Source organism: Oncorhynchus kisutch, linkage group LG12 (genome assembly GCF_002021735.2).
Source record: "Oncorhynchus kisutch isolate 150728-3 linkage group LG12, Okis_V2, whole genome shotgun sequence".
Lineage (NCBI taxonomy): Eukaryota > Metazoa > Chordata > Actinopteri > Salmoniformes > Salmonidae > Oncorhynchus > Oncorhynchus kisutch.
The window spans coordinates 13,088,651-13,114,846 of record NC_034185.2 but is presented as its reverse complement, the minus strand read 5'-3'; the positions used below and the strand labels follow the sequence as shown (position 1 = coordinate 13,114,846).

General features: G+C 44.2%; 1 protein-coding gene across 1 annotated transcript; it reads left to right on the top strand.

The window, feature by feature from the left end:
* The first annotated feature begins 4,197 nt into the window (after positions 1–4,197).
* On the top strand, positions 4,198–25,585 carry LOC109900221 (PR domain zinc finger protein 1-like). Its single transcript, XM_031836915.1, has 6 exons — positions 4,198–4,559; positions 16,382–16,501; positions 18,578–18,830; positions 20,883–21,916; positions 22,816–22,944; positions 23,846–25,585. Exons 1-6 carry the CDS (start codon positions 4,305–4,307, stop codon positions 24,158–24,160), a joined length of 2,106 nt encoding a protein of 701 aa, XP_031692775.1. The 5' UTR covers positions 4,198–4,304; the 3' UTR covers positions 24,161–25,585.
* Positions 25,586–26,196: the final 611 nt, after the last annotated feature.

Genomic DNA, 26,196 nt, shown 5'->3' with positions numbered 1-26,196 from the left:
TTGATCATTAGAAAATGCTTTTGCAATTATTTTAGGACAGCTGAAAACGGTTCTAATTAAAGAAGCAATAAAACTGGCCTTTTTGGACTAGTTGAGTATCTGGAGCATCAGCATTTGTGGGTTCGATTTCAGGCTCAAAATGGCCAGAAACAAAGGCCTTTCTTCTGAAACTCGTCAGTTATTCTTGTTCTGAGAAATTAAGGCTATTCCAGGCAATATATTGCCAAGAAACTGAAGATTTCATACAACGCTGTGTACTCCCTTCACAGAACAGCGCAAACAGGCTCTAACCAGACTAGAAGAGAAGTGGGAGGCCCCGGTGCACAACTGAGCACGAGGACAAGTACGTTAGAGTGTCTAGTTTGAGAAACAGATGCCTCACAAGTCCTCAACTGGCAGTTTCATTAAATAGCACCCACAAAACACCAGTCTCAACGTCAACAGTGAAGGGGCGACTCCGGGATGCTGGCCTTCTAGGGTTATACGAGTTATAGGGTTATGAGAGTTATTAACCTAGCCTATATAATTGTCTCTAGGCTGAACTTGTAGCAAACATTTACATTTAACCTCGAAATCATGGTTATGGTCGTCGTTTGGAAACGAACCAAAGTCTCGGTTTCAATTTGAATTCAACTTTCTGTTTCAAAGAACTGATAAGAAAATGTGGATTTCTTAGAATCCTTTCAAACAAACATTCTCGTAGCGCCACTGTTTCCATGAACCTTGACTTAGGCCTACAAAGACCACGTAGCACAGTATCCTTGGGGGGTGGGTCAGAATCCCAGACTAATATAATGGAGATAGATGTGTCTGAACCGGAACATGTCTGTGTGACAGGAGACTCACCTCCTGGAGAGAAAGCTCTTGTTTTATCTCAGCCCTGATACCTCGGGGTAGAGAGTGAGTGAATAGATGAACAGATCACTGCCCCCAAGGAGGAGTCATACACAGAGGAGAGAGGGCGGGAGGAAGAGAGGGGGCAGACCCACACACGCACCAGAGAGAGAGAGAGACACCACTGTCACTCAGTCTCAACAGGTACACTTATGATACAGACTTCACCAGACAGAGAAAGAGAAAAGGAAAGAGAGCAAGAGAGAGACAAGGAGATAGGGTGAGAGAGAGCGAGAGAGAGAGAGAGAGAGAGAGAGAGAGAGAGAGAGAGAGAGGGAGGGAAGTAGAGGGAGCACACGCAGACACTGGAGGAGGACACAGATAACCTGTCCTATGTGTGGGTCCTCTCAAGGCTTCACAGTAAGTATTCATTCACCATCACCACCCTCTTCTTTGTTACCAGGTCTGTGTGTGCGTGTGTGTGTATAAATTAGGGTTTCAGTCACAAAGTTGTTTTCACACACAGCACAGATTTCACTTTGCTCGTCTCAATCAAAAGGTCTTATTTTGTTTAATTTGGTGTGACAGTCTTACAAGGATACAGAGATTGTGATATTGGAGTTGTAGGCTTTCATGAAGTTTCTGAAAGCCTGTGTTTTTAGTCACTCACGACACAGATTTCACATTATTCCTCTAAAGTTCATGTGGCAATGTTTTCTCATGAGGCCACAGCTGTGTGGCTTTGAATCATCATGCATCGATTTCAGAGTTTATTTTCTGCTATGTCAGTTTCATGGTTTCATGGTTTCATAGTGTATTTTCTGCTTTGTCAGTTTCATAGATTCATGGTTTCAGAGTGAGCTGTCACTGTCCGTTGTGACAGTCATTCCACTCGGCGGTGGTGCGTACCATACACACATTGTGAAATGTCATCTATCAATGTTGGCCGATCAGTGTACAGTTCTAGAGAAGATGTAATTATTTGCGTTCTAATTCATTATTGCTTATTGCTATTATAAACTGGTTACCTACATACTTAGAGCAGTAAAAATAAATGTTTTGATATACCACGACTGTCAGCCAATTATCCTTCAGGGCTCGAACCACCCAATTTATAATATGATATCACTGGTGATTTAAAGTGAAGATAAGAAATGTTGGGAAACTTCAACTTTATCTTCCCTCAACTGGGATAAAAAGACAAACTGGTACTCTGTAGCTCAGCTCGTATAGCATGGCGTTTACAACGTCAGGGTAGTGGGTTTGGTTCCCAGGACAACCCATATGGAAAATGTATGCACAAATGATTGTAAGTCCCTTTGGATAAAAGCGTCTGATTAATGGCACATAGAACCACCAGCTATCTTCTGATTGTATTCCACCCAAACGTCTGCGTTTACCTGCAAAGGCACTATATGGATCTAGGATTTTAACACGATCTAGGATTAGCATTTTTCAGACTAACTCCATCCAATCTTTCTGTGTTCATGGCTTTGTCCAGTCTTGATGAAAATCTTTTCACACTACTGAGTGGAGTCGGGCCAAGCTGTACTCCACTGGTTTGGTCCTGCATCCATCATAGGTGCCGGAACCGGCCTGGAAAGGACCATCTGAAAAGAAAATGTCCAGGTCAGAACACCTCAGGTGCACGCACAGACAGACAGACGGACGGACGGACGGACGGACGGAGAGAGGGAGACACACACAGACAGACAGACAGACAACTGAGCCAGGTCCCAGTCAGTATAGAGAGGAAGTCTGGGCTGATTCACTGGTAATACAGGTTTCCTCCTTGTGAAAGTGGTGGCTGACACTCCTTATTTGACGTGCACAGGAACCCCTTCCTGAAACCTGGGGTCCTGTTTTGGACGCTTACAGGATGTTTGGAACAGGGGGCAGCGATGGTGGGGTGGATGGATGGTGGAGTGGTGGAGGGATGGTGGGGTGGATGGATGGTGGAGTGGTGGAGGGATGGTGGGGTGGATGGATGGTGGAGTGGTGGAGGGATGGTGGAGTGGTGGAGGGATGGTGGGGTGGTGGATGGATGGTGGAGTGGTGGAGGGATGGTGGAGTGGTGGAGGGATGGTGGAGTGGTGGAGGGATGGTGGGGTGGATGGATGGTGGAGTGGTGGAGGGATGGTGGGGTGGATGGATGGTGGAGTGGTGGAGGGATGGTGGGGTGGATGGATGGTGGAGTGGTGGAGGGATGGTGGGGTGGATGGATGGTGGAGTGGTGGAGGGATGGTGGGGTGGATGAATGGTGGAGTGGTGGAGGGATGGTGGGGTGGATGGATGGTGGAGTGGTGGAGGGATGGTGGGGTGGATGGATGGTGGAGTGGTGGAGGGATGGTGGGGTGGATGGATGGTGGAGTGGTGGAGGGATGGTGGAGTGGTGGAGGGATGGTGGAGTGGTGGATGGATGGTGGAGTGGTGGAGGGATGGTGGGGTGGATGGATGGTGGAGTGGTGGAGGGATGGTGGGGTGGATGGATGGTGGAGTGGTGGAGGGATGGTGGAGTGGTGGAGGGATGGTGGAGTGGTGGAGGGATGGTGGAGTGGTGGATGGATGGTGGAGTGGTGGAGGGATGGTGGAGTGGTGGATGGATGGTGGAGTGGTGGAGGGATGGTGGAGTGGTGGATGGATGGTGGAGTGGTGGAGGGATGGTGGAGTGGTGGAGGGATGGACGCTACCCTTTGAAGTTTGTTTGTCTGTTAGTGTTCGGTGGGACACTTAGTACCCCCCCCTTTGACTGGTCAACAGCCCTCGTATCCCGCTGTTATCTCCTTCCTCTCTGTCTCCCACCTCGGCCTCCTTACTTCCACATTTAGCTATATTCAAGACAGAGGAGAGCTTCCTCCTTCAGCACACTTTATCCGCTGTTTGTTTTCCACAATGGTTTTCCACTGCTTAGGACAGCAGGAGAGAGAGAGAGATATATAGGAGAGAGAGATATATAGGAGAGAGAGATATATAGGAGAGAGAGATATATAGGAGAGAGAGATATATAGGAGAGAGAGATATATAGGAGAGAGAGATATATAGGAGAGAGAGAGATATAGGAGAGAGAGAGAGATATATAGGAGAGAGAGAGATATATAGGAGAGAGAGAGATATAGGAGAGAGAGATATATAGGAGAGAGAGATATATAGGAGAGAGAGATATATAGGAGAGAGAGAAAACAACAAGGAGAAGATAGAGGAACAGAAGAACAGAGGAACAGGAGAACAGGGGAACAGGAGAACAGGGGAACAGGAGAACAGGAGAACAGGAGAACAGGAGAACAGGGGAACAGGAGAACAAAAATAAACAAGGCAGAACTTGGAGAGATAAAAGAAAGTAAAAACAGGAAGTCCATGACTTCCCTGATTACTTGGGCTATTGCACATTAGAATTATCTTATTTTATCATTATCCCATTCTTATCCTTCTTCTTCCATCTCTTCTAGGCCTCCTCCCAGCACAGCACAGTTATGTTAACCTCAGATATCTCCCCTTCACCTCACACCACAGTGGTCACCACCCCGACCATGTCGGACTCAGACCCTCAGGACCCAGACATGACCCACTGGAGTGAAGCTGAGTTCCAGGAGAGGTGCACCTACATTGTGAAGGACCACACGTTGGATGAGGAACCGGAGAACCACCCAGAGAACCAGGACAAGACCAAGGCTGAGAGGTCTCTACCCAGAAACCTGGTCCTGAAACGCTGCCTTGACTCTGCAGAGGTATCCTGAACACCACACCTTCCTGTATATGTGTTGGCATTTGCATGCAGGTGTGTGAGTGTTTGTGTTTTCGTGTGTGTGTGTCATCGAGTGAATGGCCATGCATGATGTTTCTTTGTGGGGCCTTCTAGTGTGTGTGTGTGTGTGTGTGTGTGTGTGTGTGTGTGTGTGTGTGTGTGTGTGTGTGTGTGTGTGTGTGTGTGTGTGTGTGTGTGTGTGTGTGTGTGTGTGTGTGTGTGTGTGTGTGTGTGTGTGTGCATATACAACTGTGTACTATATGTTCTGTGAAAACTCCACTTCCATCCTTCCTCGGGGGAGGAAATGCTTGACACACCGTTTTCTAATTCCAGTTTTTCCTCTGTGTCTCTTCCTCACCTCGAACATCTTAAGGAACATACAAAGACAATAGACAATGAGCGCATCCCAAATGGCACCATGTTCCCTATGGGTCCTGTTCAAAGGTAGTGCACTATAAAGGGAATAGGATGCCACTTGGGATGCAGAGCCACAGCCTTAGGTCACTATGATTAGTTGTTACTTTACATTCCCGGTTCCCATTGTCCCCTACCTTACCATTAAACCATAAAGCGGAGACACTGAGACCCACCTCCTGTATCTATGCCCCACGGATCGGTCCGAGGAGAAGTGGATCTGCTAGCTTGATCAACATGAAAGATAGAACGTGGTTGTGCGGTTTGATGTTTAAGGAGCAAATCCTTGTACTTAAGTAGAATTTTCACACAGTCATGCAATGATGTCAATGGGAGACAAAGTCAATTTTAACTTTAAGCAGAAGTTAGGATTCCCCCCTTTACTGAACAGGAGACTGAATGAAGCCATTATTTGAATTCTTTCCAAATGGATCCTTCCTGACACCCTTCCTTGAAGTGATCCCAGATTTGAGGTGATTGGATAGGTGAAAGTGAGGGGTTCCACTGAATCGATGTCATCTGTCCAAATCAGTGATAGCATCAAGGGAGGTAGTATGCATTATCAGAGTATTCAAACATGACCCGAATCAAAGTGTGTCTAATCTAATGGCATGGGCAGCGTTTGTCAATGTGAATATACCATCCCTTTTTGCAACACTTTGACTTAGTTCAAGTCAGGGTCTTTTCCCTGTTTGTGAGGTGTGTGCTCGTTCAGTCAGTCAGTGCATTGGCGTCAGTATGGGGATTACTCCATGCTCGGTGATGCTGCCTGCTGATTTGAGAGGATAAGTTTCACAAACAGACAGTGTAATCCACAGGAGGCTGGTGAGGGGAGGATGGCTCATAGTTGTAATAAAGTGAATAGAGTGGTATCAAACATAGGGTTTCCATGGGTTTGAAGTTGTTCACTTCGTTCCAGCCATTACTATGAGCCCTTCCTCCCCAATTAAGGTGCCACCAGCCACCTGTGGTGTAATCCCTAGAATGAGGGAAAAGTGGTAACTCTCTGTAAAATCAGAGGAGTGTGAGTCCAGGTGTGTTCAGGTAAATACCTGCATCCCCATCACCCTCTAATGATGTCTTTCTGGAGTCTGGACTAAGCTAAAGACTAGGGGGAATTACAGGTATAGTTTGGGGTGGTATGGGACTAGGACAGTCCATCCACAATTCAGCCAGCAAGGAAAATAATAGACTGACATTAAACTGAAAAATAGTATATAGACAATATAACTCTTATATATTGTGTGTGTGTGTGTGTTTGGTTTTACTATCCTTGTGGGTACCAGCAGTCCTCACAAGGACAGTAAAACAAGGAAAATTCTGACAAGTGGGGGACATTTTGCCAGTCCCCACAAGGAAAAGCCTATTTTAGGTTTTTAAAAATGATAATCTATACTGTATATACAAGTATTCATACAGCACCCCTTGACTTATTCCACATTTGTTGTGTGTTTACAGCCCTAATCAATCTACACACAATATCCCATAATGACAAAGTGAAAACATGTTTTCAGAAATATTAGCAAATGTGTTGATAATGAAATACATAAATGTCGAATTTACATTTGTAATTTTTATTAGGATCGTCATTAGCTAACGTCGTAACACCAATTAACAAGACATTACAAACAACCACAAATCAAGACTTCACAAACATTCAACAAGTAGACAATACAGACACTGAAATACCTGACAGGAAACTCAGTTGATGCTTTCTATTTCCTTTCCAGTCATATGGTCTATCACATTAGATGTTCTTTCTATTTCCTGTCCAGTCATATGGTCTGTCACATTAGATGTTCTTTCTATTTCCTGTCCAGTCATATGGTCTGTCACATTAGATGTTCTTTCTATTTCCTGTCCAGTCATATGGTCTGTCACATTAGATGTTCTTTCTATTTCCTGTCCAGTCATATGGTCTATCACATTAGATGTTCTTTCTATTTCCTGTCCAGTCATATGGTCTATCACATTAGATGTTCTTTCTATTTCCTGTCCAGTCATATGGTCTATCACATTAGATGTTCTTTCTATTTCCTGTCCAGTCATATGGTCTATCACTTTAGATGTTCTTTCTATTTCCTGTCCAGTCATATGGTCTATCACATTAGATGTTCTTTCTATTTCCTGTCCAGTCATATGGTCTATCACATTAGATGTTCTTTCTATTTCCTGTCCATTCATATGGTCTATCACATTAGATGTTCTTTCTATTTCCTGTCCAGTCATATGGTCTATCACATTAGATGTTCTTTCTATTTCCTGTCCAGTCATATGGTCTGTCACATTAGATGTTCTTTCTATTTCCTGTCCAGTCATATGGTCTATCACATTAGATGTTCTTTCTATTTCCTGTCCAGTCATATGGTCTATCACATTAGATGTTCTTTCTATTTCCTGTCCAGTCATATGGTCTATCACATTAGATGTTCTTTCTATTTCCTGTCCATTCATATGGTCTGTCACATTAGATGTTCTTTCTATTTCCTGTCCAGTCATATGGTCTATCACATTAGATGTTCTTTCTATTTCCTGTCCAGTCATATGGTCTATCACATTAGATGTTCTTTCTATTTCCTGTCCAGTCATATGGTCTATCACTTTAGATGTTCTTTCTATTTCCTGTCCAGTCATATGGTCTATCACATTAGATGTTCTTTTTTTTTTCTTTCTTGAAGGTGGATTTACTTTTTGCCTGAGAAATATGGATTGGTAAAGAGTTCCATTCAGCTGAGAAATATGGATTGGTAAAGAGTTCCATTCAGCTGAGAAATATGGATTGGTAAAGAGTTCCATTCAGCTGAGAAATATGGATTGGTAAAGAGTTCCATTCAGCTGAGAAATATGGATTGGTAAAGAGTTCCATTCAGCTGAGAAATATGGATTGATAAAGAGTTCCATTCAGCTGAGAAATATGGATTGATAAAGAGTTCCATTCAGCTGAGAAATATGGATTGGTAAAGAGTTCCATTCAGCTGAGAAATATGGATTGGTAAAGAGTTCCATTCAGCTGAGAAATATGGATTGGTAAAGAGTTCCATTCAGCTGAGAAATATGGATTGATAAAGAGTTCCATTCAGCTGAGAAATATGGATTGGTAAAGAGTTCCATTCAGCTGAGAAATATGGATTGGTAAAGAGTTCCATTCAGCTGAGAAATATGGATTGGTAAAGAGTTCCATTCAGCTGAGAAATATGGATTGGTAAAGAGTTCCATTCAGCTGAGAAATATGGATTGATAAAGAGTTCCATTCAGCTGAGAAATATGGATTGATAAAGAGTTCCATTCAGATGAGAAATATGGATTGATAAAGAGTTCCATTCAGCTGAGAAATATGGATTGATAAAGAGTTCCATTCAGCTATGGATCTGTATATAACTGTAGATTTAAGGCGATTCGTTCTTGGTTTGGGTTGTTTTAGCTGCCCTGAATTTGCCTGTCTGGTTTGGTGGTTATACATGTTGCTAGTATGTACTAACTGGCCTGACAAATACTGTGTTTAAAAAACAAAATACAACATTCCTTTAGAAAATCAGAAGACTGCATAGTAATTTGTTTTTAACGTGAAGCCATGAGAGATTCTGATGTATTTGGATAATATTCATACGGTTAGAGCAATGAAGAGCTAATCTGGCTGCCCTGTTTAGAGCAATGAAGAGCTAATCTGGCTGCCCTGTTTAGAGCAATGAAGAGCTAATCTGCCAGCCCTGTTTAGAGCAATGAAGAGCTAATCTGCCAGCCCTGTTTAGAGCAATGAAGAGCTAATCTGGCAGCCCTGTTTAGAGCAATGAAGAGCTAATCTGCCAGCCCTGTTTAGAGCAATGAAGAGCTAATCTGCCAGCCCTGTTTAGAGCAATGAAGAGCTAATCTGGCAGCCCTGTTTAGAGCAATGAAGAGCTAATCTGCCAGCCCTGTTTTGAGCAATGAAGAGCTAATCTGGCAGCCCGGTTTAGAGCAATGAAGAGCTAATCTGGCAGCCCTGTTTAGAGCAATGAAGAGCTAATCTGCCAGCCCTGTTTAGAGCAATGAAGAGCTAATGTGGCAGCCCTGTTTAGAGCAATGAAGAGCTAATCTGGCAGCCCTGTTTAAAGCAATGAAGAGCTAATCTGCCAGCCCTGTTTAGAGCAATGAAGAGCTAATCTGGCAGCCCTGTTTAGAGCAATGAAGAGCTAATCTGCCAGCCCTGTTTAGAGCAATGAAGAGCTAATCTGCCAGCCCTGTTTTGAGAAATGAAGAGCTAATCTGGCAGCCCTGTTTAGAGCCATGAAGAGCTAATCTGGCAGCCCTGTTTTGAGAAATGAAGAGCTAATCTGGCAGCCCTGTTTAGAGCAATGAAGAGCTAATCTGGCAGCCCTGTTTAGAGCAATGAAGAGCTCATCTGGCAGCCCTGTTTAGAGCAATGAAGAGCTAATCTGGCAGCCCTGTTTAGAGCCATGAAGAGCTAATCTGGCAGCCCTGTTTTGAGAAATGAAGAGCTAATCTGGCAGCCCTGTTTAGAGCAATGAAGAGCTAATCTGGCAGCCCTGTTTAGAGCAATGAAGGGCTCATTTGGCAGCCCTGTTTAGAGCACTGAAGAGCTCATCTGGCAGCCCTGTTTAGAGAAATGAAGAGCTAATCTGGCAGCCCTGTTTAGAGCAATGAAGAGCTAATCTGCCAGCCCTGTTTTGAGAAATGAAGAACTAATCTGGCAGCCCTGTTTAGAGCAATGAAGAGCTAATCTGGCAGCCCTGTTTAGAGCAATGAAGAGCTAATCTGGCAGCCCTGTTTAGAGCAATGAAGAGCTAATCTGCCAGCCCTGTTTAGAGCAATGAAGAGCTAATCTGGCAGCCCTGTTTAGAGCAATGAAGAGCTAATCTGGCAGCCCTGTTTAAAGCAATGAAGAGCTAATCTGCCAGCCCTGTTTAGAGCAATGAATAGCTAATCTGGCAGCCCTGTTTAGAGCAATGAAGAGCTAATCTGCCAGCCCTGTTTAGAGCAATGAAGAGCTAATCTGCCAGCCCTGTTTTGAGAAATGAAGAGCTAATCTGGCAGCCCTGTTTAGAGCCATGAAGAGCTAATCTGGCAGCCCTGTTTTGAGAAATGAAGAGCTAATCTGGCAGCCCTGTTTAGAGCAATGAAGAGCTAATCTGGCAGCCCTGTTTAGAGCAATGAAGAGCTCATCTGGCAGCCCTGTTTAGAGCAATGAAGAGCTAATCTGGCAGCCCTGTTTAGAGCCATGAAGAGCTAATCTGGCAGCCCTGTTTTGAGAAATGAAGAGCTAATCTGGCAGCCCTGTTTAGAGCAATGAAGAGCTAATCTGGCAGCCCTGTTTAGAGCAATGAAGGGCTCATTTGGCTGCCCTGTTTAGAGCACTGAAGAGCTCATCTGGCAGCCCTGTTTAGAGAAATGAAGAGCTAATCTGGCAGCCCTGTTTAGAGCAATGAAGAGCTAATCTGCCAGCCCTGTTTTGAGAAATGAAGAACTAATCTGGCAGCCCTGTTTAGAGCAATGAAGAGCTAATCTGGCAGCCCTGTTTAGAGCAATGAAGAGCTAATCTGGCAGCCCTGTTTTGAGCAATGAAGAGCTAATCTGGCAGCCCTGTTTTGAGAAATGAAGAGCTAATCTGGCAGCCCTGTTTAGAGCAATGAAGAGCTAATCTGGCAGCCCTGTTTAGAGCAATGAAGAGTTTATCTACCAGCCCTGTTTTGAGCAATGAAGAGTTTATCTACCAGCCCTGTTTTGAGCAATGAAGAGCTAATCTACCAGCCCTGTTTAGAGCAATGAAGAGCTAATCTACCAGCCCTGTTTAGAGCAATGAAGAGCTAATCTACCAGCCCTGTTTAGAGCAATGAAGAGCTAATCTACCAGCCCTGTTTGGAGCCATTTGGAGCTTTTTTATATATCTTTCTTTGCTGCAGATGACCATATAACCAGACAGTACTCTAAGTGTGATAGGACCAGGGATTGACCATATAACCAGACAGTACTCTAAGTGTGATAGGACCAGGGATTGACCATATAACTGGACAGTACTCTAAGTGTGATAGGACCAGGGATTGACCATATAACCAGACAGTACTCTAAGTGTGATAGGACCAGGGATTGACCATATAACCAGACAGTACTCTAAGTGTGATAGGACCAGGGATTGACCATATAACCAGACAGTACTCTAAGTGTGATAGGACCAGGGATTGACCATATAACCAGACAGTACTCTAAGTGTGATAGGACCAGGGATTGACCATATAACCAGACAGTACTCTAAGTGTGATAGGACCAGGGATTGACCATATAACCGGACAGTACTCTAAGTGTGATAGGACCAGGGATTGACCATATAACTGGACAGTACTCTAAGTGTGATAGGACCAGGGATTGACCATATAACTGGACAGTACTCTAAGTACTCTAAGTACCGGGCAGGGATCGGTTTAATAGCATGCATTTAGTTTTCCCTGCGTTTAAGAGCAGTTGGAGGCCATGGAAGGAGAGTTGTATGGCATTGAAGCTCGTCTGGAGGTTAGTTAACACAGTGTCCAAAGAGGGGCCAGAAGTATACAGAATGGTGTTGTCTGCGTAAAGGTGTACCAGAGAATCACCAGCAGCAAGAGCAACATCATTGATGTATACAGAGAAGAGAGTCGGCCTGAGTATTGAACCCTGTGGCACCCCCATAGAGACTGCCAGAGGTCCGGACAACAGGCCCTCCGATTTGACACACTGAATTCTATCAGAGAAGTAGTTGGTAAACCAGGTGAGGCAGTCATTTGAGAAACCAAGCCTGTCGAGTCTGCCAATAAGAATGTGGTGATTGACAGAGTCGAAAGCCTTGGCCAGGTCGATGAATACGGCTGCACAGTAATGTCTCTTATCGATGGCGGTTATGATGTCGTTTAGGACCTTGAGCGTGGCTGAGGGGCACCCATGACCAGCTCTGAAACCAGATTGCATAGTGGAGAAGGTACGGTGGGATTCGAAATGGTCGGTAATCTGTTTGGTAACTTGGCTTTCGACGACCTTAGAAAGACAGGGTAGGTTAGATATAGGTAAGCAACTCTAGTGTAGATTTGGCCTTGTGTTTTAGGTTATTGCCCTGCTGAAAGGTGAATTCATCTTCCAGGGTCTAGTGGAAAGCAGACTGAACCAGGTTTTCTTATAGGATTTTGCTTGTGCTTAGCTTCATTTTGCTTCTTTTTATCCTGAAAAACTTCCCAGTCTTAACGATTACAAGCATACCCATAACATGATGCAGCCACCACTATGCTTGAAAATATGGAGAGTGGTACAGTATGCAGTAATGTGTTTTATTGGATTTGCCCCAAACACAACTTTGTATTCAGGACAAAAGTTAATTGCTTTGCCACATTTTTTGCAGTATTACTTTAGTGCCTTGTTGCAAACAGGATGCATGTTTTTGAATACTTGTATTCATGTACAGGCTTCCTTCTTTTCACTCTGTCAATTAGGTTAGTATTGTGGAGTAACTACAATGTTGTTGATCCATCCTCAGTTTTCTCCTATCACAGCCATTACACTCTGTAACGGTTTTAATGTCACCATTTGCCAATTGGTGAAATCCCTGAGGACGCCTGTTTCGTTGTAGTGACTGGGTGTATTAATACACCATCCTAAGTTTAATTAATAACTTCACCATGCTCAAAGGGATATTCAATGTGAAGGTCTGCCCAATTCTGAGGTCATGAGTGCTCTGGAGCAAGTTTCATAAAAGATCTTTCTGTACTTTGCTCAGTTCACCTCTCCTTCAATCCTGTCTAGTCTTCCAGTCCCTGCCGCTGAAAAACATCCCCACAGGATGATGCTGCCACCACCATGAATCACTGTAGAGATGGTGCCAGGTTTCTTCCAGACGTGGCACTTGGCATACAGGCCAAATAGTTCAATCTTGGTTTCATCAGACTGGAGAATCTTGTTTCTTATGGTCTGAGAAATCTTTAGGTGCCTTTTGACAAACTCCAAGCAAACTGTCAATGTGCCTTTTACTGAGGAGTGGCTTCCCTCTGGCCACTCCACCATGAAGGCCTGATTGGTGGAGTTTCGCAGAGATGGTTGTGTTTCTGGAAGGTTCTCCCATCTCCACAGAGGAACTCTGGAGCTCTGTCCGAGTGACCATCAGGTTTTGGTCACCTCCCTGACCAAGGACCTTCTCCCCCGATGGTTCAGTTTGGCCAGGTGGCCAGCTCTAAGAAGAGTCTTGGTGGTTCCAAACTTCTTCCATTTAAGAATTATTGAGGCCACTGTGTTCTTGGGGGCCTTCAATGCTGCAGAAAAGTTTTGGTACCCTTCCCCAGGCCTGTGCCTCGACACAATCCTGTCTTGGAGCTCTACGGACAATTCCTTCGACCTCATGGCTTGGTTTTTGCTCTGACATGCACTGTCAACTGTGGAACTTTATATAGACAGAAGTGTGCCTTTTCCAAATCATGTCCACTCAGTCGACTTTACCACAGGTGAACTCTAATCAAGTTGTAGAAACATCTCAAGGATGATCACCTGAGCTCAATTTTGAGTCTAAATACTAATGTAAATAAGGTACATTTGCAAACATTTCTAAAAACCAGTTTTCTCTTCATCATTAAGGGGTATTGTGTGTAGATTGAGTGGGAAAAACAATATTTAATGCATTTTAGAATAAGACGGTAACGTAATAAAATGTGGAAAAAGTGAAGGGGTCTGAATACTTTCCGAATGGACTGTATTATACAGCATACATATAGCCCTGTATCTATCTTCAAAGGTGACAGTATGAGTCAGCAATTACCATGACTATAGGTCCTCTAGGGTTTAGTGCTGTTGGTTTCCCGATATGATAGGGGTGTGTCCAACAACACCCTATCCCTTCATCCCCGCCCCGGAGGCTAGAGACAGAGGGGGTAAGTTTCACAAGTAACACCTTCAGGAGCGAGAACAAGAGTTGTGTTCTGATTAATTCATTAAATATTTACGGTGTGAAAGAGGACAGCTTTCCTTTTCACACTCTCAAAGTGAATGCCAGTTGTCATTGAGAAACTCTTTTCATAAAAGCTTCCTCTAACCTGTGTTTTTCTACTGGCGTGACTTTATAAGTGCTGAAATGGTGGGAACGTCTACTGGCTTGGCTTACTTTATACGTGCTGAAATGGTGGGAACGTCTTCACACTTCACACAGTTTGGATGAGATGATTGAGTTACGTGTACAGTGCATTTGGAAATGATTCAGATCCCTTCCCTTTTTTACATTTTGTTACGTTACAGGGTTATTCTAAAATGGATTAAATGACTTATTCCCCCCATCAATCTATACACAATAGCATAATGACAAAGCAAAAAAACACATTTAATAAAAAAAACAGAAGTATTAAAACTCTTTGCTATGAGACTCTGGTGCATCCTGTTTCCATTGATCATCCATGAGATGTTTCTACATCTTGACTGGAGTCCACCTGTTGTAAATCCGATTGAGTGGACCTGATATGAAAAGGTACACACCAAGAGCCTGATGGTTACTCTGACAGAGCTCCAGAGTTCCTCTGTGCAGATGGGAGAACCTTTCAGAAGGACAACCATCTCTGCAGCACTCAGCCAATCAGGCCTTTATGGTAGAATGGCCTGACGGAAGCCACTCCTCAGTTAAAGGCACATGACAGCCTGCTTGTAGTTTGCCAAAAGGCACCTAAAGGACTTTCAGACCATGAGAAACAAGATTCTCTAGTCTGATGAAACCAAAATAGAACTATTTGGCCTGAATGCCAAGTGTCACGTCTGGAAGAATCATGGCACCATCCCTAAGGTGAAGCATGGTGGTCGCAGCATCATCCTCTGGTCCAGAGCACTCATGACCTCAGACTGGGGTGAAGGTACACCTTCCAACAGGACAACGACCCTAAGCACACAGCCAAGACAATCCAGGAGTGACTTAGGGACAAATCTCTGAATGTCCTTGAGTGGCCCAGCCAGATCCCAGACTTGAACCAGAATTAACATCTCTGGAGAAATCTGAAAATAGCTGTGCAGCGACGCTCTCCATCCAACCTGACAGAGCTTGAGAGGATCTGCAAAGAAGAATGGGAGAAACTCCCCAAATACCGGTGTGCCAAGATTGTAGCGTCATACCCAAGAAGACTCGAGGTTGCAATCACTGCCAAAGGTACTTCAACAAAGTACTGAGTAAAGGGTCTGAATACTTATGTAAATGTGATATTTCAGTTTTTTATTTTTCTGAAAACCTGTTTTTGCTTTGTCATTATGGAGTATTGTGTGTAGATTGATTAAGGGGACTACATTATTGCATCCATTGTAGAATAAGGCTGTAACGTAGTAAATGTCTTAAAGTAATGGAATGTAATTTCTTTTTGCTTATTTGGGCTGTTCTTGCCATAATATGGACTTGTTCTTTAACCAAATAGGGCTATTTTCTGTATACCACCCCTACCTTGTCACAACACAACTGATTGGCTCAAACGTATTAAGAAGGAAAGAAATTCCACAAATGTTAACAAGGCACACCTGTTAATTGAAATGCATTCCAGTTAACTACCTCATGAAGCTGGTTGAGGGAATGCCAAGAGTGTACAAAGCTGTCATCAAGGCAAAGGGTGGCTACTTTGAAGAATCTCAAATTTGAAATATAGTCAGGAAGTTAATGCTTGGTCGCAAATGGGTCTTCCAAATGGATAATGACCTCAAGCATACTTCCAAAGTTGTGGCAAAATGGCTTAAGGACAACAAAGTCAAGGTATTGAAGTGGCCATCACAAAGCTCTCACCTCAATCCTATAGAACATTTATGGGCAGAACTGAAAAAGTGTGTGTGAGCAAGGAGGCCTACAAACCTGACTCAGTTACACCAGCTTTGTCAGGAGGAATGGGCCAAAATTCACTCAACGTATTGTGGGAAGCTTGTGGAAGGCTACCCAAAACAGTTGACCCAAGTTAAACAATTTAAAGGCAATGCTACCAAATACTAATTGGGAACACACTGGGAATGTGATGAAAGAAACAAAATCTGAAATAAATGATTCTCTACTATTAATCTGACATTTTAAAATAAAGTGGTGATCCTAACTGACCTAAGACAGGGAATTTTTACTATGATTAAATGTCAGGAATTGTGAAACTGAGTTTAAATGTACTTGACTAAGGTGTATGTAAACTTCCAACTTCAACTGTATATACCTTTGTGTGTTATTGTTGGTTTAGTCTGTATGAAACATTTACAATAACATGTTTGAAAGAAAGAAAACTGGTTTCCTGGTGTGTGGCTAGTTAGCTGGAACTACCATAGATCTGACATGACAGTCAGAGGTTGTATCCAAGAGAATCTTACTCTAACTTTTCTCAATGGGCATTCACTTTGTCATCTTATCTTCTGAATGGTCCATTGTTTGATGATGTTATTTCCTGTGTGGTACAGGTGCTTGGAGTGACCAGTCGGGAACTCATTCCGAAGGGGACGCGGTTCGGCCCTCTGGTTGGCCAGTGCTACACCAATGACACAGTGCCCAAAGATGCCAACAGGAATTACTTCTGGAGGGTAAATGAGGGACATTGTGGGAACTCATTTTGGTCATATCCTGTTCAATTCTAAAAAGGGGTAAGGGGGCAACAATTGGCACTTGTTGTCTCACATCCTGTGTAATATCTGTTTGTGTGTGTTTTTATGCCAGCCGTGTGTCATTTTTAAAATTTCCTGCACAGACTGTGTATGATAATGTGTGTTTGCTCATTGGTGAGAAGGCAGCATGAGGTCACACACACAGCTGTTTAGTTTCACTGACACCGTGGTTCTCCTCTCTCTGCTCCTCTCTCCGCTACTTTCGGCAGTGCCATGGTCTCACTGCCGGGAAACACATACTGTAGCACACACACAAACAAACACACTGACTAAGCAAGGAAGTGGCTTAGGGTCTGCGAGCCACGACTTCCACTTGCAAATAACACAGCTAACGGGCGTAGGCCTGCAAACAGCATAGTCATGATGACAGACCTACAGATACAGTCCCAACACAACATCTAAACAACGGGGCCACAACACAGACATGAGATCAACATAGATGACCTAGACACTAATGTCATGAGTCAATCTGCAAATAACACGGCTTCCAGACAAAGAGCAGCAGACAAAGTGATGTAAAGAGTTTAGCAGAGAAAGTGATGTAAAGAGCTTAGCAGAGAAAGTGATGTAAAGAGCTTAGCAGAGAAAGTGATGTAAAGAGCTTAGCAGAGAAAGTGATGTAAAGAGCTTAGCAGAGAAAGTGATGTAAAGAGCTTAGCAGAGAAAGTGATGTAAAGAGCTTAGCAGAGAAAGTGATATAAAGAGCTTAGCAGAGAAAGTGATGTAAAGGGCTTAGCAGAGAAAGTGATGTAAAGAGCTTAGCAGAGAAAGTGATATAAAGAGCTTAGCAGAGAAAGTGATATAAAGAGCTTAGCAGAGAAAGTGATGTAAAGGGCTTAGCAGAGAAAGTGATATAAAGAGCTTAGCAGAGAAAGTGATATAAAGAGCTTAGCAGAGAAAGTGATATAAAGAGCTTAGCAGAGAAAGTGATGTAAAGAGCTTAGCAGAGAAAGTGATGTAAAGAGCTTAGCAGAGAAAGTGATGTAAAGAGCTTAGCAGAGAAAGTGATGTAAAGCGCTTAGCAGAGAAAGTGATGTAAAGCGCTTAGCAGAGAAAGTGATGTAAAGAGCTTAGCAGAGAAAGTGATGTAAAGAGCTTAGCAGAGAAAGTGATGTAAAGAGCTTAGCAGAGAAAGTGATGTAAAGAGCTTAGCAGAGAAAGTGATGTAAAGAGCTTAGCAGAGAAAGTGATGTAAAGAGCTTAGCAGAGAAAGTGATGTAAAGAGCTTAGCAGAGAAAGTGATGTAAGAGCTTAGCAGAGAAAGTGATATAAAGAGCTTAGCAGAGAAAGTGATATAAAGAGCTTAGCAGAGAAAGTGATGTAAAGAGCTTAGCAGAGAAAGTGATGTAAAGAGCTTAGCAGAGAAAGTGATGTAAAGAGCTTAGCAGAGAAAGTGATGTAAAGAGCTTAGCAGAGAAAGTGATGTAAAGAGCTTAGCAGAGAAAGTGATGTAAAGAGCTTAGCAGAGAAAGTGATGTAAAGAGCTTAGCAGAGAAAGTGATGTAAAGAGCTTAGCAGAGAAAGTGATGTAAAGAGCTTAGCAGAGAAAGTGATGTAAAGAGCTTAGCAGAGAAAGTGATGTAAAGAGCTTAGCAGAGAAAGAGGGAAATGGTGATAGAGCAGAAAAGCAGAGAGAAAGATCCAACTGAATGTAGTCTGAGAGGGACTATTGTAAGAAAACACTGTCATCGGTCGTTGTGTAAATTCGACCGACTGTTTTGCTCTCCAGGAATGTGTAGTCATTTAGGTGCGCTGTATGGGAACATAGGTCTGATTTAAGTTAGAGTGGTATAACTTTGCACAGTCGATTGTGAGCGGACTCGAGTAGAGTCATCATACTGTCATTCCAGTCGATGATCAATGTCAAAAACAAAACCCACAGAAAAAGCCCACCCCCACCCAAAACCCACAGATGAACCCCCCCCCACCTTCACCCAAAACCCACAGATTAACCCCATATATATATATATATTCCCTCTCTTCCTCTCTGTCCAGGTGTTTTCAGAGGGTCGGTTACATCACATCCTGGATGGCTTGGACGAGGAGAAGAGTAACTGGATGCGCTACGTCAACCCAGCCCGTTGTCACGGAGACCAGAATCTGGCGGCGTGCCAGACTGGCATGGCCATCTACTTCTACACGGTGAGAGCCGTACCACAGGGCCAGGAGCTGCTTGTGTGGTACTGCCCGGAGTTAGCCAACCGCCTCAACTACACACCCCCAGGAGAGCTCGGCACAGAGAGAATTGGTACGTTTTGTAATGCAGAGGTCTGAAACTTGTGGTACAGGAGCTATCTCCAGCGCGCAAACTGCTGTTTTGTGGCCCCCTCGACTAACATCAGATTCATATTGGAATCAAGCCTGCTACTAATGCACTTAATACATTTTACTGCTAGGCCAGGCTAACAGATCCAATCCCATTTCATCCAATCCAATAAGGAATGGGACAATGTGGAATCTCTGATACTTGTATTCACTGTGGTGAGTGGAGGAGAGAGAAAATCAATTTGATCAATGAGTGTTCGGAACAACGGAGCAATTCCTAGAGTTTCCTAGAGCTTTGGGTGGATATTCAAAGTGGGTGGATATTCCAAGACGAAAGCGCTGTCAAAGGTCCAGGCGCCTGACACAATCTTTGTGTGGGTGTTTAACCAGTAATAAAAGTCACACCCACAGGCCTTTGTGAAGGAGGGAGACAAAGAAAGGAGAGAAGATCTAGCTCCATGTGTCACCAAGAGAGGTTTTGTCTCTTCGTAAGGCGAGACCAATTTCAGGTCTCAAAGCAAGGTTTCAGTTTCCTTTTTTCCAATGCACACATACACATACATACTCTCTCTTTCCCTCTCACACGCACACACACTCTCATTCACACACACACACAAACAAGGCTTCTGTGTGTGAGTGTGTGAGTGTGTGTTGGGTGTGAGTGAGAGAGAGAGTGTGTCTGTGTTGGGTGTGTGTGTGAGAGAGAGAGAGTGTCTGTGTGTGTGTGTGTGTGTGTGTGTGTGTGTGTGTGTGTGTGTGTGTGTGTGTGTGTGTGTGTGTGTGTGTGTGTGTGTGTGTGTGTGTGTGTGTGTGTGTGTGTGTGTGTGTGTGTGTTGGGTGGGTGTGTGTGTGTGTGTTGGATGGGTGTGTGTTGTGATGTCTGTCTGTCTGTCTGTCTTGGACAGAGTGTATGGGGCCTTTTTAAAGAAGTAGCTCTGATTTAACTAATAGTTACTGTATATAACACTGAATTCAACTAAGAGTTACTGTATATAATGCTCTGATTTCATTTAACTGATATCAAAAAGAATCAAGACTCCATTTGACTAGGTTGGGATGTGACTGTGTAAAGCCCCTTCACCAGCCAACACACACAGCTCTGCTAGCTGGAACTTGTCTCCTATAACCACTTTCTCCCTCTCTCAGCTTAATCTGGGCCCTGATCAGCCGACTAATGTTTCCCCTTCAGTATCAGCTTCCATAGAGCGCCCGGACAGGTCTGTTAGTGAGAAGCAGATGATCTTAACAGCTGACTGACATAGGTCTGAGATCTGAGACGAGTTCATAAAAAGTAGAAAACAACTGGTTGAACTGGAGTTATTTCCTCTTTTAGAGTGGAGTGAGAGGCTGAGAACTAGAGAAGTGATGTCATAGATAGGGGCACAGTGGACATGGTCTCACACTGAAGGTATGTGTGTCAGGTGGTGTATCTGTTGCGATGGGTTCCACTGTAAAAAGGGAGTGACACTGACTCATAAACAATGGCTTCTACTGTAAAAAGAGAGTGACACCGACTCAAACAATGGGCTCTACTGTAAAAAGAAAGTGTCACAGACTCATAAACAATGGATTCTACTCTAAAAAGGGAGTGACACCGACTCATAAACAATGGGTTCTACTGTAAAAAGAGAGTGACACCGACTCATAAACAATGGGTTCTACTGTAAAAAGAGAGTGACACTGACTCATAAACAATGGGCTCTACTGTAAAAAGAGAGTGACACTGACTCATAAACAATGGATTCTACTCTAAAAAGAGAGAGACACTGACTCATAAACAATGGGTTCTACTGTAAAAAGAGAGTGACACTGACTCATAAACAATGGGTTCTACTGTAAAAAGAGAGAGACACTGACTCATAAACAATGGGTTCTACTCTAAAAAGAGAGAGACTGCAACTTGCGATCGTGTCATGTGCATCCCATGTGTAGTACAGTTGACTAAACTCATCAAGCTGCAAATGATAGTTTCAAGGTACTTTCGTGCAGCAACATTTTACCCTAAGTATGTGTGTGTGTCTTTTTTGTCCCACAGAGCACAACCAGGTTTGCGGGAAGAGGGGGTACAGCATGTCCGAAATCCTGAGGAAGGAGCCCACCAAGCCCCATTCCACTTGCCCCCTACTCGCCGAATCCACACTGTCCCCAACCTGCAGCCCTGTCCTACCCCTCAGCCCCCGTTTGGTCTTCCCCAGCTACCCACCTATCCTATACTGTGCCCCCCCCATCCCCAGAAGAACCCTGGACAGCAGCCATGTCACCCCCCACATGCATTTTCCTGTCAATCCTACCCCAGGTGTCTCCATCACACCCAAACATTACCCAGAGTCCTCAGTGCCAGGCCAGATGTACCTCAGTCAACGGTGCAGTCCCTACCGCATACCTCACTATCCACTTGGCCTTAACAGCATACGACCTCACACATACCCCCTGTGCAGTGACAGACTAGCTCCACATATACCACTTCCACTTCACATGCTGCCCTTTGAGGGGTACCCACACTTCCTGCATCCATCAGCCAATGGACACAAAGAGCTCCCGGTTTCACTGACCACTACACACAAAGACCTCTCACTAACCAATGGCAGCAGAGATATGCCCTTTGCACTGACAAAAAGACACGTAATTTGTTTGACGACCAGTGGGCGCAAACATCTTGGTGACCTTATGCCCTCACCAGAACAATACCTCAAAAACCTCACTGTGACACCAACAGACAACATCAGGGACTCTAAACATGCCCCTGCCAGCAGCACCTTCGATAACCAGCCTCTACCAGCTCCGTCCAGGGCCTCATCCATGGCCTCATCCCCTCTCGCACCCAGGGGAGGCTCACCGCCGGCAGGCCTGGCTGCCTCCTCTGACGACCTCCCCTCCAAGCCCACATCTGCCCTGCTGAGTTCCAGCCACAGTGCAGAGGAAGGGGCAGGAGACCTGCGGAAGGCCAGACGTGGTAGACGGGTCATCGGGTACAAGACCCTGTCCTACCCCCTCACCAGGAAGAACGGGAAGATCCGGTACGAGTGCAACATCTGCAGCAAGATCTTCGGGCAGCTGTCCAACCTCAAGGTCAGTCAGTCCCCCGTTAAATAACTGTCTAACCTCAAGGTCAGTCGGTGCCCCGTTAAATAACTGTCTAACCTCAAGGTCAGTCAGTCCCCCGTTAAATAACTGTCTAACCTCAAGGTCAGTCAGTCCCCCGTTAAATAACTGTCCAACCTCAAGGTCAGTCAGTCCCCCGTTAAGTAACTGTCTAACCTCAAGGTCAGTCAGTCCCCCGTTAAATAACTGTCCAACCTCAAGGTCAGTCAGTCCCCCGTTAAATAACTGTCCAACCCCAAGGTCAGTCAGTCCCCCGTTCAAAAACTGTCCAACCTCAAGGTCAGTCAGTCCCCCGTTAAATAACTGTCTAACCTCAAGGTCAGTCAGTCTCCCGTTAAATAACTGTCTAACCTCAAGGTCAGTCAGTCCCCCGTTAAGTAACTGTCTAACCTCAAGGTCAGTCAGTCCCCCGTTAAATAACTGTCCAACCTCAAGGTCAGTCAGTCCCCCGTTAAATAACTGTCTAACCTCAAGGTCAGTCAGTCCCCCGTTAAATAACTGTCCAACCCCAAGGTCAGTCAGTCCCCCATTCAAAAACTGTCCAACCTCAAGGTCAGCCAGTCCCCTATTAAATAGCCAATATCGGAGATTACAAGTACATTATGTCTAGATGATAGTTTATGTTGATAGGACATCATGATTTAAATAGATTTGTTTATAGAATAGTTTGTGGTCATACGCACATCCTTAAAAAGCTAAGGTGCGGGGGCAATTAAGTATGCATGAAAATAACAGAAAGGCCCGCACACTTTTCATGAAATAGATTTGTCTCATCCTGTTTTTTTGTCTTTCCGCTTCTTTTATGTTATTTTTAATTCTATCATTCTATGTTTCTTCCTCCTTGCTATTCCGTTGCCTTTCTCCAGGTTCACCTGCGTGTCCACAGTGGAGAGCGGCCCTTTAGGTGTCAGACCTGCACTAAGGACTTCACCCAGCTGGCCCACCTCCAGAAACACTTACTGGTTCACACTGGGGAGAAGCCACATGAGTGCCAGGTACAGAAGGCTGAGATCTGATTATCTGCTTATCTAGAATATCTCTGTGCCTGTCTGTCTGTTTATCTGGAATATCTGTCTGTCTGTCTGTCTGTGTCTGTCTGTCTGTCTGTCTGTCTGTCTGTCTGTCTGTCTGTTTATCTAGAATATCTGTCTGTCTGTCTGTCTGTCTGTCTGTCTGTCTGTCTGTGTCTGTCTGTCTGTCTGTCTGTCTGTCTGTCTGTTTATCTAGAATATCTGTCTGTCTGTCTGTCTGTCTGTCTGTCTGTCTGTCTGTCTGTCTGTCTGTCTGTCTGTCTGTCTGTCTGTCTGTCTGTCTGTCTGTCTGTGTCTGTCTGTCTGTCTGTCTGTCTGTTTATCTAGAATGTCTCTGTGCCTGTCTGTCTGTTTATCTGGAATATCTATTTATCTGTCTGTCTGTCTGTCTGTCTGTCTGTCTGTCTGTCTGTCTGTCTGTCTGTCTGTCTGTCTGTCTGTCTGTCTGTCTGTCTGTCTGTCTGTCTGTCTGTCTGTCTGTCTGTCTGTCTGTCTGTCTGTCTGTCTGTCTGTTTATCTAGAATATCTGTCTGTCTGTCTATCTAGAATATCCGTCTGTCTGTCTTTCTGCCTGTCTGTCTGTCTCTTTCTGTCTGTCCCACAGCGTCACTATGCCATACGCCCCAAAACACCCATGAGACTACAAATCTGTCTGTCTCTACAGTGTCTGTCTTTCTGCCTGTCTGTTTCTGTCTGTCCCACAGCGTCACTATGCCATACCCCCCAAAATGCCCATGAGACTACAAAACATTGCTTAATCAAGCCTCTTTTCCAACATTAGCAAGTATGAAATCTTTGCCTTTACGTCAACTAACATTTTAACCTCTCTCATTGCTTTGTGCTCCATCTTTTTCCCTCACTCCAGGTGTGCCGCAAGCGCTTCAGTAGCACCAGCAACCTGAAGACCCACCTGCGTCTCCACTCAGGCGAGAGGCCCTACCAGTGCAAGCTGTGCAGCGGCCCGATTCACCCCAACATGTTCACCTTAAGCTCCACAAGTGCCCGCACACTGTCGAGCGCCCACACCGGTGCCCACTCTGTCCACGCTCTTAACTCCACCACTGCCTCCTCCAGGTGCACCTCCAGGGCTTCTGCCCCGCTGGCTCCACCCTCTCAGGCTCCACCCCCTCAGCTGAAGAGCTTCACTGCATCAACACCGAGATGGAACAGTTCGACCTGAGAAAGGCGGCAGAACGCTGAAAGAAGATGGTGATGGAGGCCGGAGAAATGGAACACCTACATCAGAGTCTTACTGCAAGAGATGAGAACCTCCAGCCACCAAGCGAGCACTGATAAGAATGTGTTGTTCCTGGAGCTTGGTTTCTACGAAGCAGCAGCAGCAGCAAGGTAGTCCTCGGTCCTTAGAGGCTGCAGCATCGCAGCCTCCCTCTGCATGCTGGCCATATCAAACCTGAGTCGGTCATATGATATAACAAACCACTAATACCCTTTCACACTACTGAGCCTAGACATCCCAAGCCCAGCTGTACTTCACTGGCCTGATTGATTATTCATCCACATTATTTCCTGGAAACATATACTGGAAAGGACAATGTGAAAAATAAATACCCGGCAAAGTACAGCTTGGTCGAAAGTTATAGTGTGAAAAGGGTACAAGAGACAGCTACCTATAATCCATCATGCTGACAGTGGCTGATAGTGACCTTGACTGTTGGAAGCAAGGCTTTGTCTCCATGACAGGGGTCTTTCCTCACAAGGCTATGGGAAGACATGAGAACCTTATTGTGAGAGCATATAAACATGAGACTTGCATTGTACCTATTAAATCCTCAGCCTTATTATTCATTTAAGCAGCTTATTGTAACCTGAGGAAGCCAGAAAGACGGGGAGATTTGTCATCAAATGTTTATATGTTTACTACCATCTGCTTTTGTACTACTTGACGATGTGGAGTAATAACAGAAATGAGACAATTCATGTCTTACCTTAAATTTGTATGTGTTTATTCACGTTTTCTGTGTGTGAGTTGATTTACTGAATTGATTTAATGAGTTGATTGAATGTGTCAAATGTCAAAGGAAGTTGTTATCTTGATGAATTCTCTTTCCTACTGCAGTCGCCCACATTGTGTTTCAGAGCTCTGGTAATGAATGACAAGTCGCTGATACATACTCACATGTACGGTAGCTCTCTCTCTCGCTCTCTCTCACACATACACACACACACACTTCAGAAAATCTGCTTTTCAAATCAAAACTAATTATTACCGATGTGTGATCAGAATCAGATGTTAATCAGTATTCAGAGTTTGAAATGAGATAAGCGTGTGTGTGTGTGTGTGTGTGTTAAGTGCGTCCGTCCATGTATTCTCTCTCAAATGTATCACTTCCAGTTGCCAGCAGCAGTTGAACTCATACATACGGGAAACTGTTCACACATGAGATGCTCCTCACTTTCGATCACATACACAACCACCCACTCTCTATGTCCCACACACTACTATTGAGACCAATGTGCTGACTCCCCAGAGATGTGGATGATGAAACTGAAACACATGCGTAAATGATTCATTTAGTTTCCTGCAATAATCCAGTAAATTGTTATACAGGGTATCGATTTAGACCACAACTTATTCAAAGTTCTGTCCCCACCATTTCCCCTTTCACTCAAGGATACATTATTACACACACACACACACACACACACACACACACACACACACACACACACACACACACACACACACACACACACACACACACACACACACACACACACACACACACAGTCCCCAACTGGCAGCTTCATTAAATAGTACCCACAAGACACCATGTTCCAAATACTCAACTAGTCAAAAGAGGGGCCTTTTTTATTGCTTCTTTAATCAGAACAACAGTTTTCAGCTGTGCTAACATCATTGAAAAGGGGTTTTCTAATGATCAATGAGCCTTTTAAAGTGATAAACTTGTATTAGCTAACACAACGTGCCATTGGAACACAGGAGTGATGATTGCTGATAATGGGCCTCTGTATGCCTATGTAGATATTCCATTAAAAATCAGCTGTTTCCAGCTACGATAGTCATTTACAACATGAACAATGTCTACACTGTATTTCTGATCAATTTGATGTTATTTTAACAGACAATTTTTGTAGCTTTTCTTTCAAAAACAAGGACATTAATAAGTGACCCCAAACTTTTGAATGGTAGTGTACATTTTTGTGATACTGAGGATTATAAACCAGGATAGCCAC

Excerpts from the sequence above, each read along its gene's own strand:
- LOC109900221 (XM_031836915.1), top strand. The coding sequence starts at position 4,305 with ATGTTAACCTCAGATATCTCCCCTTCACCTCACACCACAGTGGTCACC. Across the intron at positions 4,560-16,381 it reads GCTGCCTTGACTCTGCAGAG|GTGCTTGGAGTGACCAGTCG; the intron begins GTATCCTGAACA and ends TGTGTGGTACAG. Across the intron at positions 21,917-22,815 it reads GGCAGCTGTCCAACCTCAAG|GTTCACCTGCGTGTCCACAG; the intron begins GTCAGTCAGTCC and ends GCCTTTCTCCAG.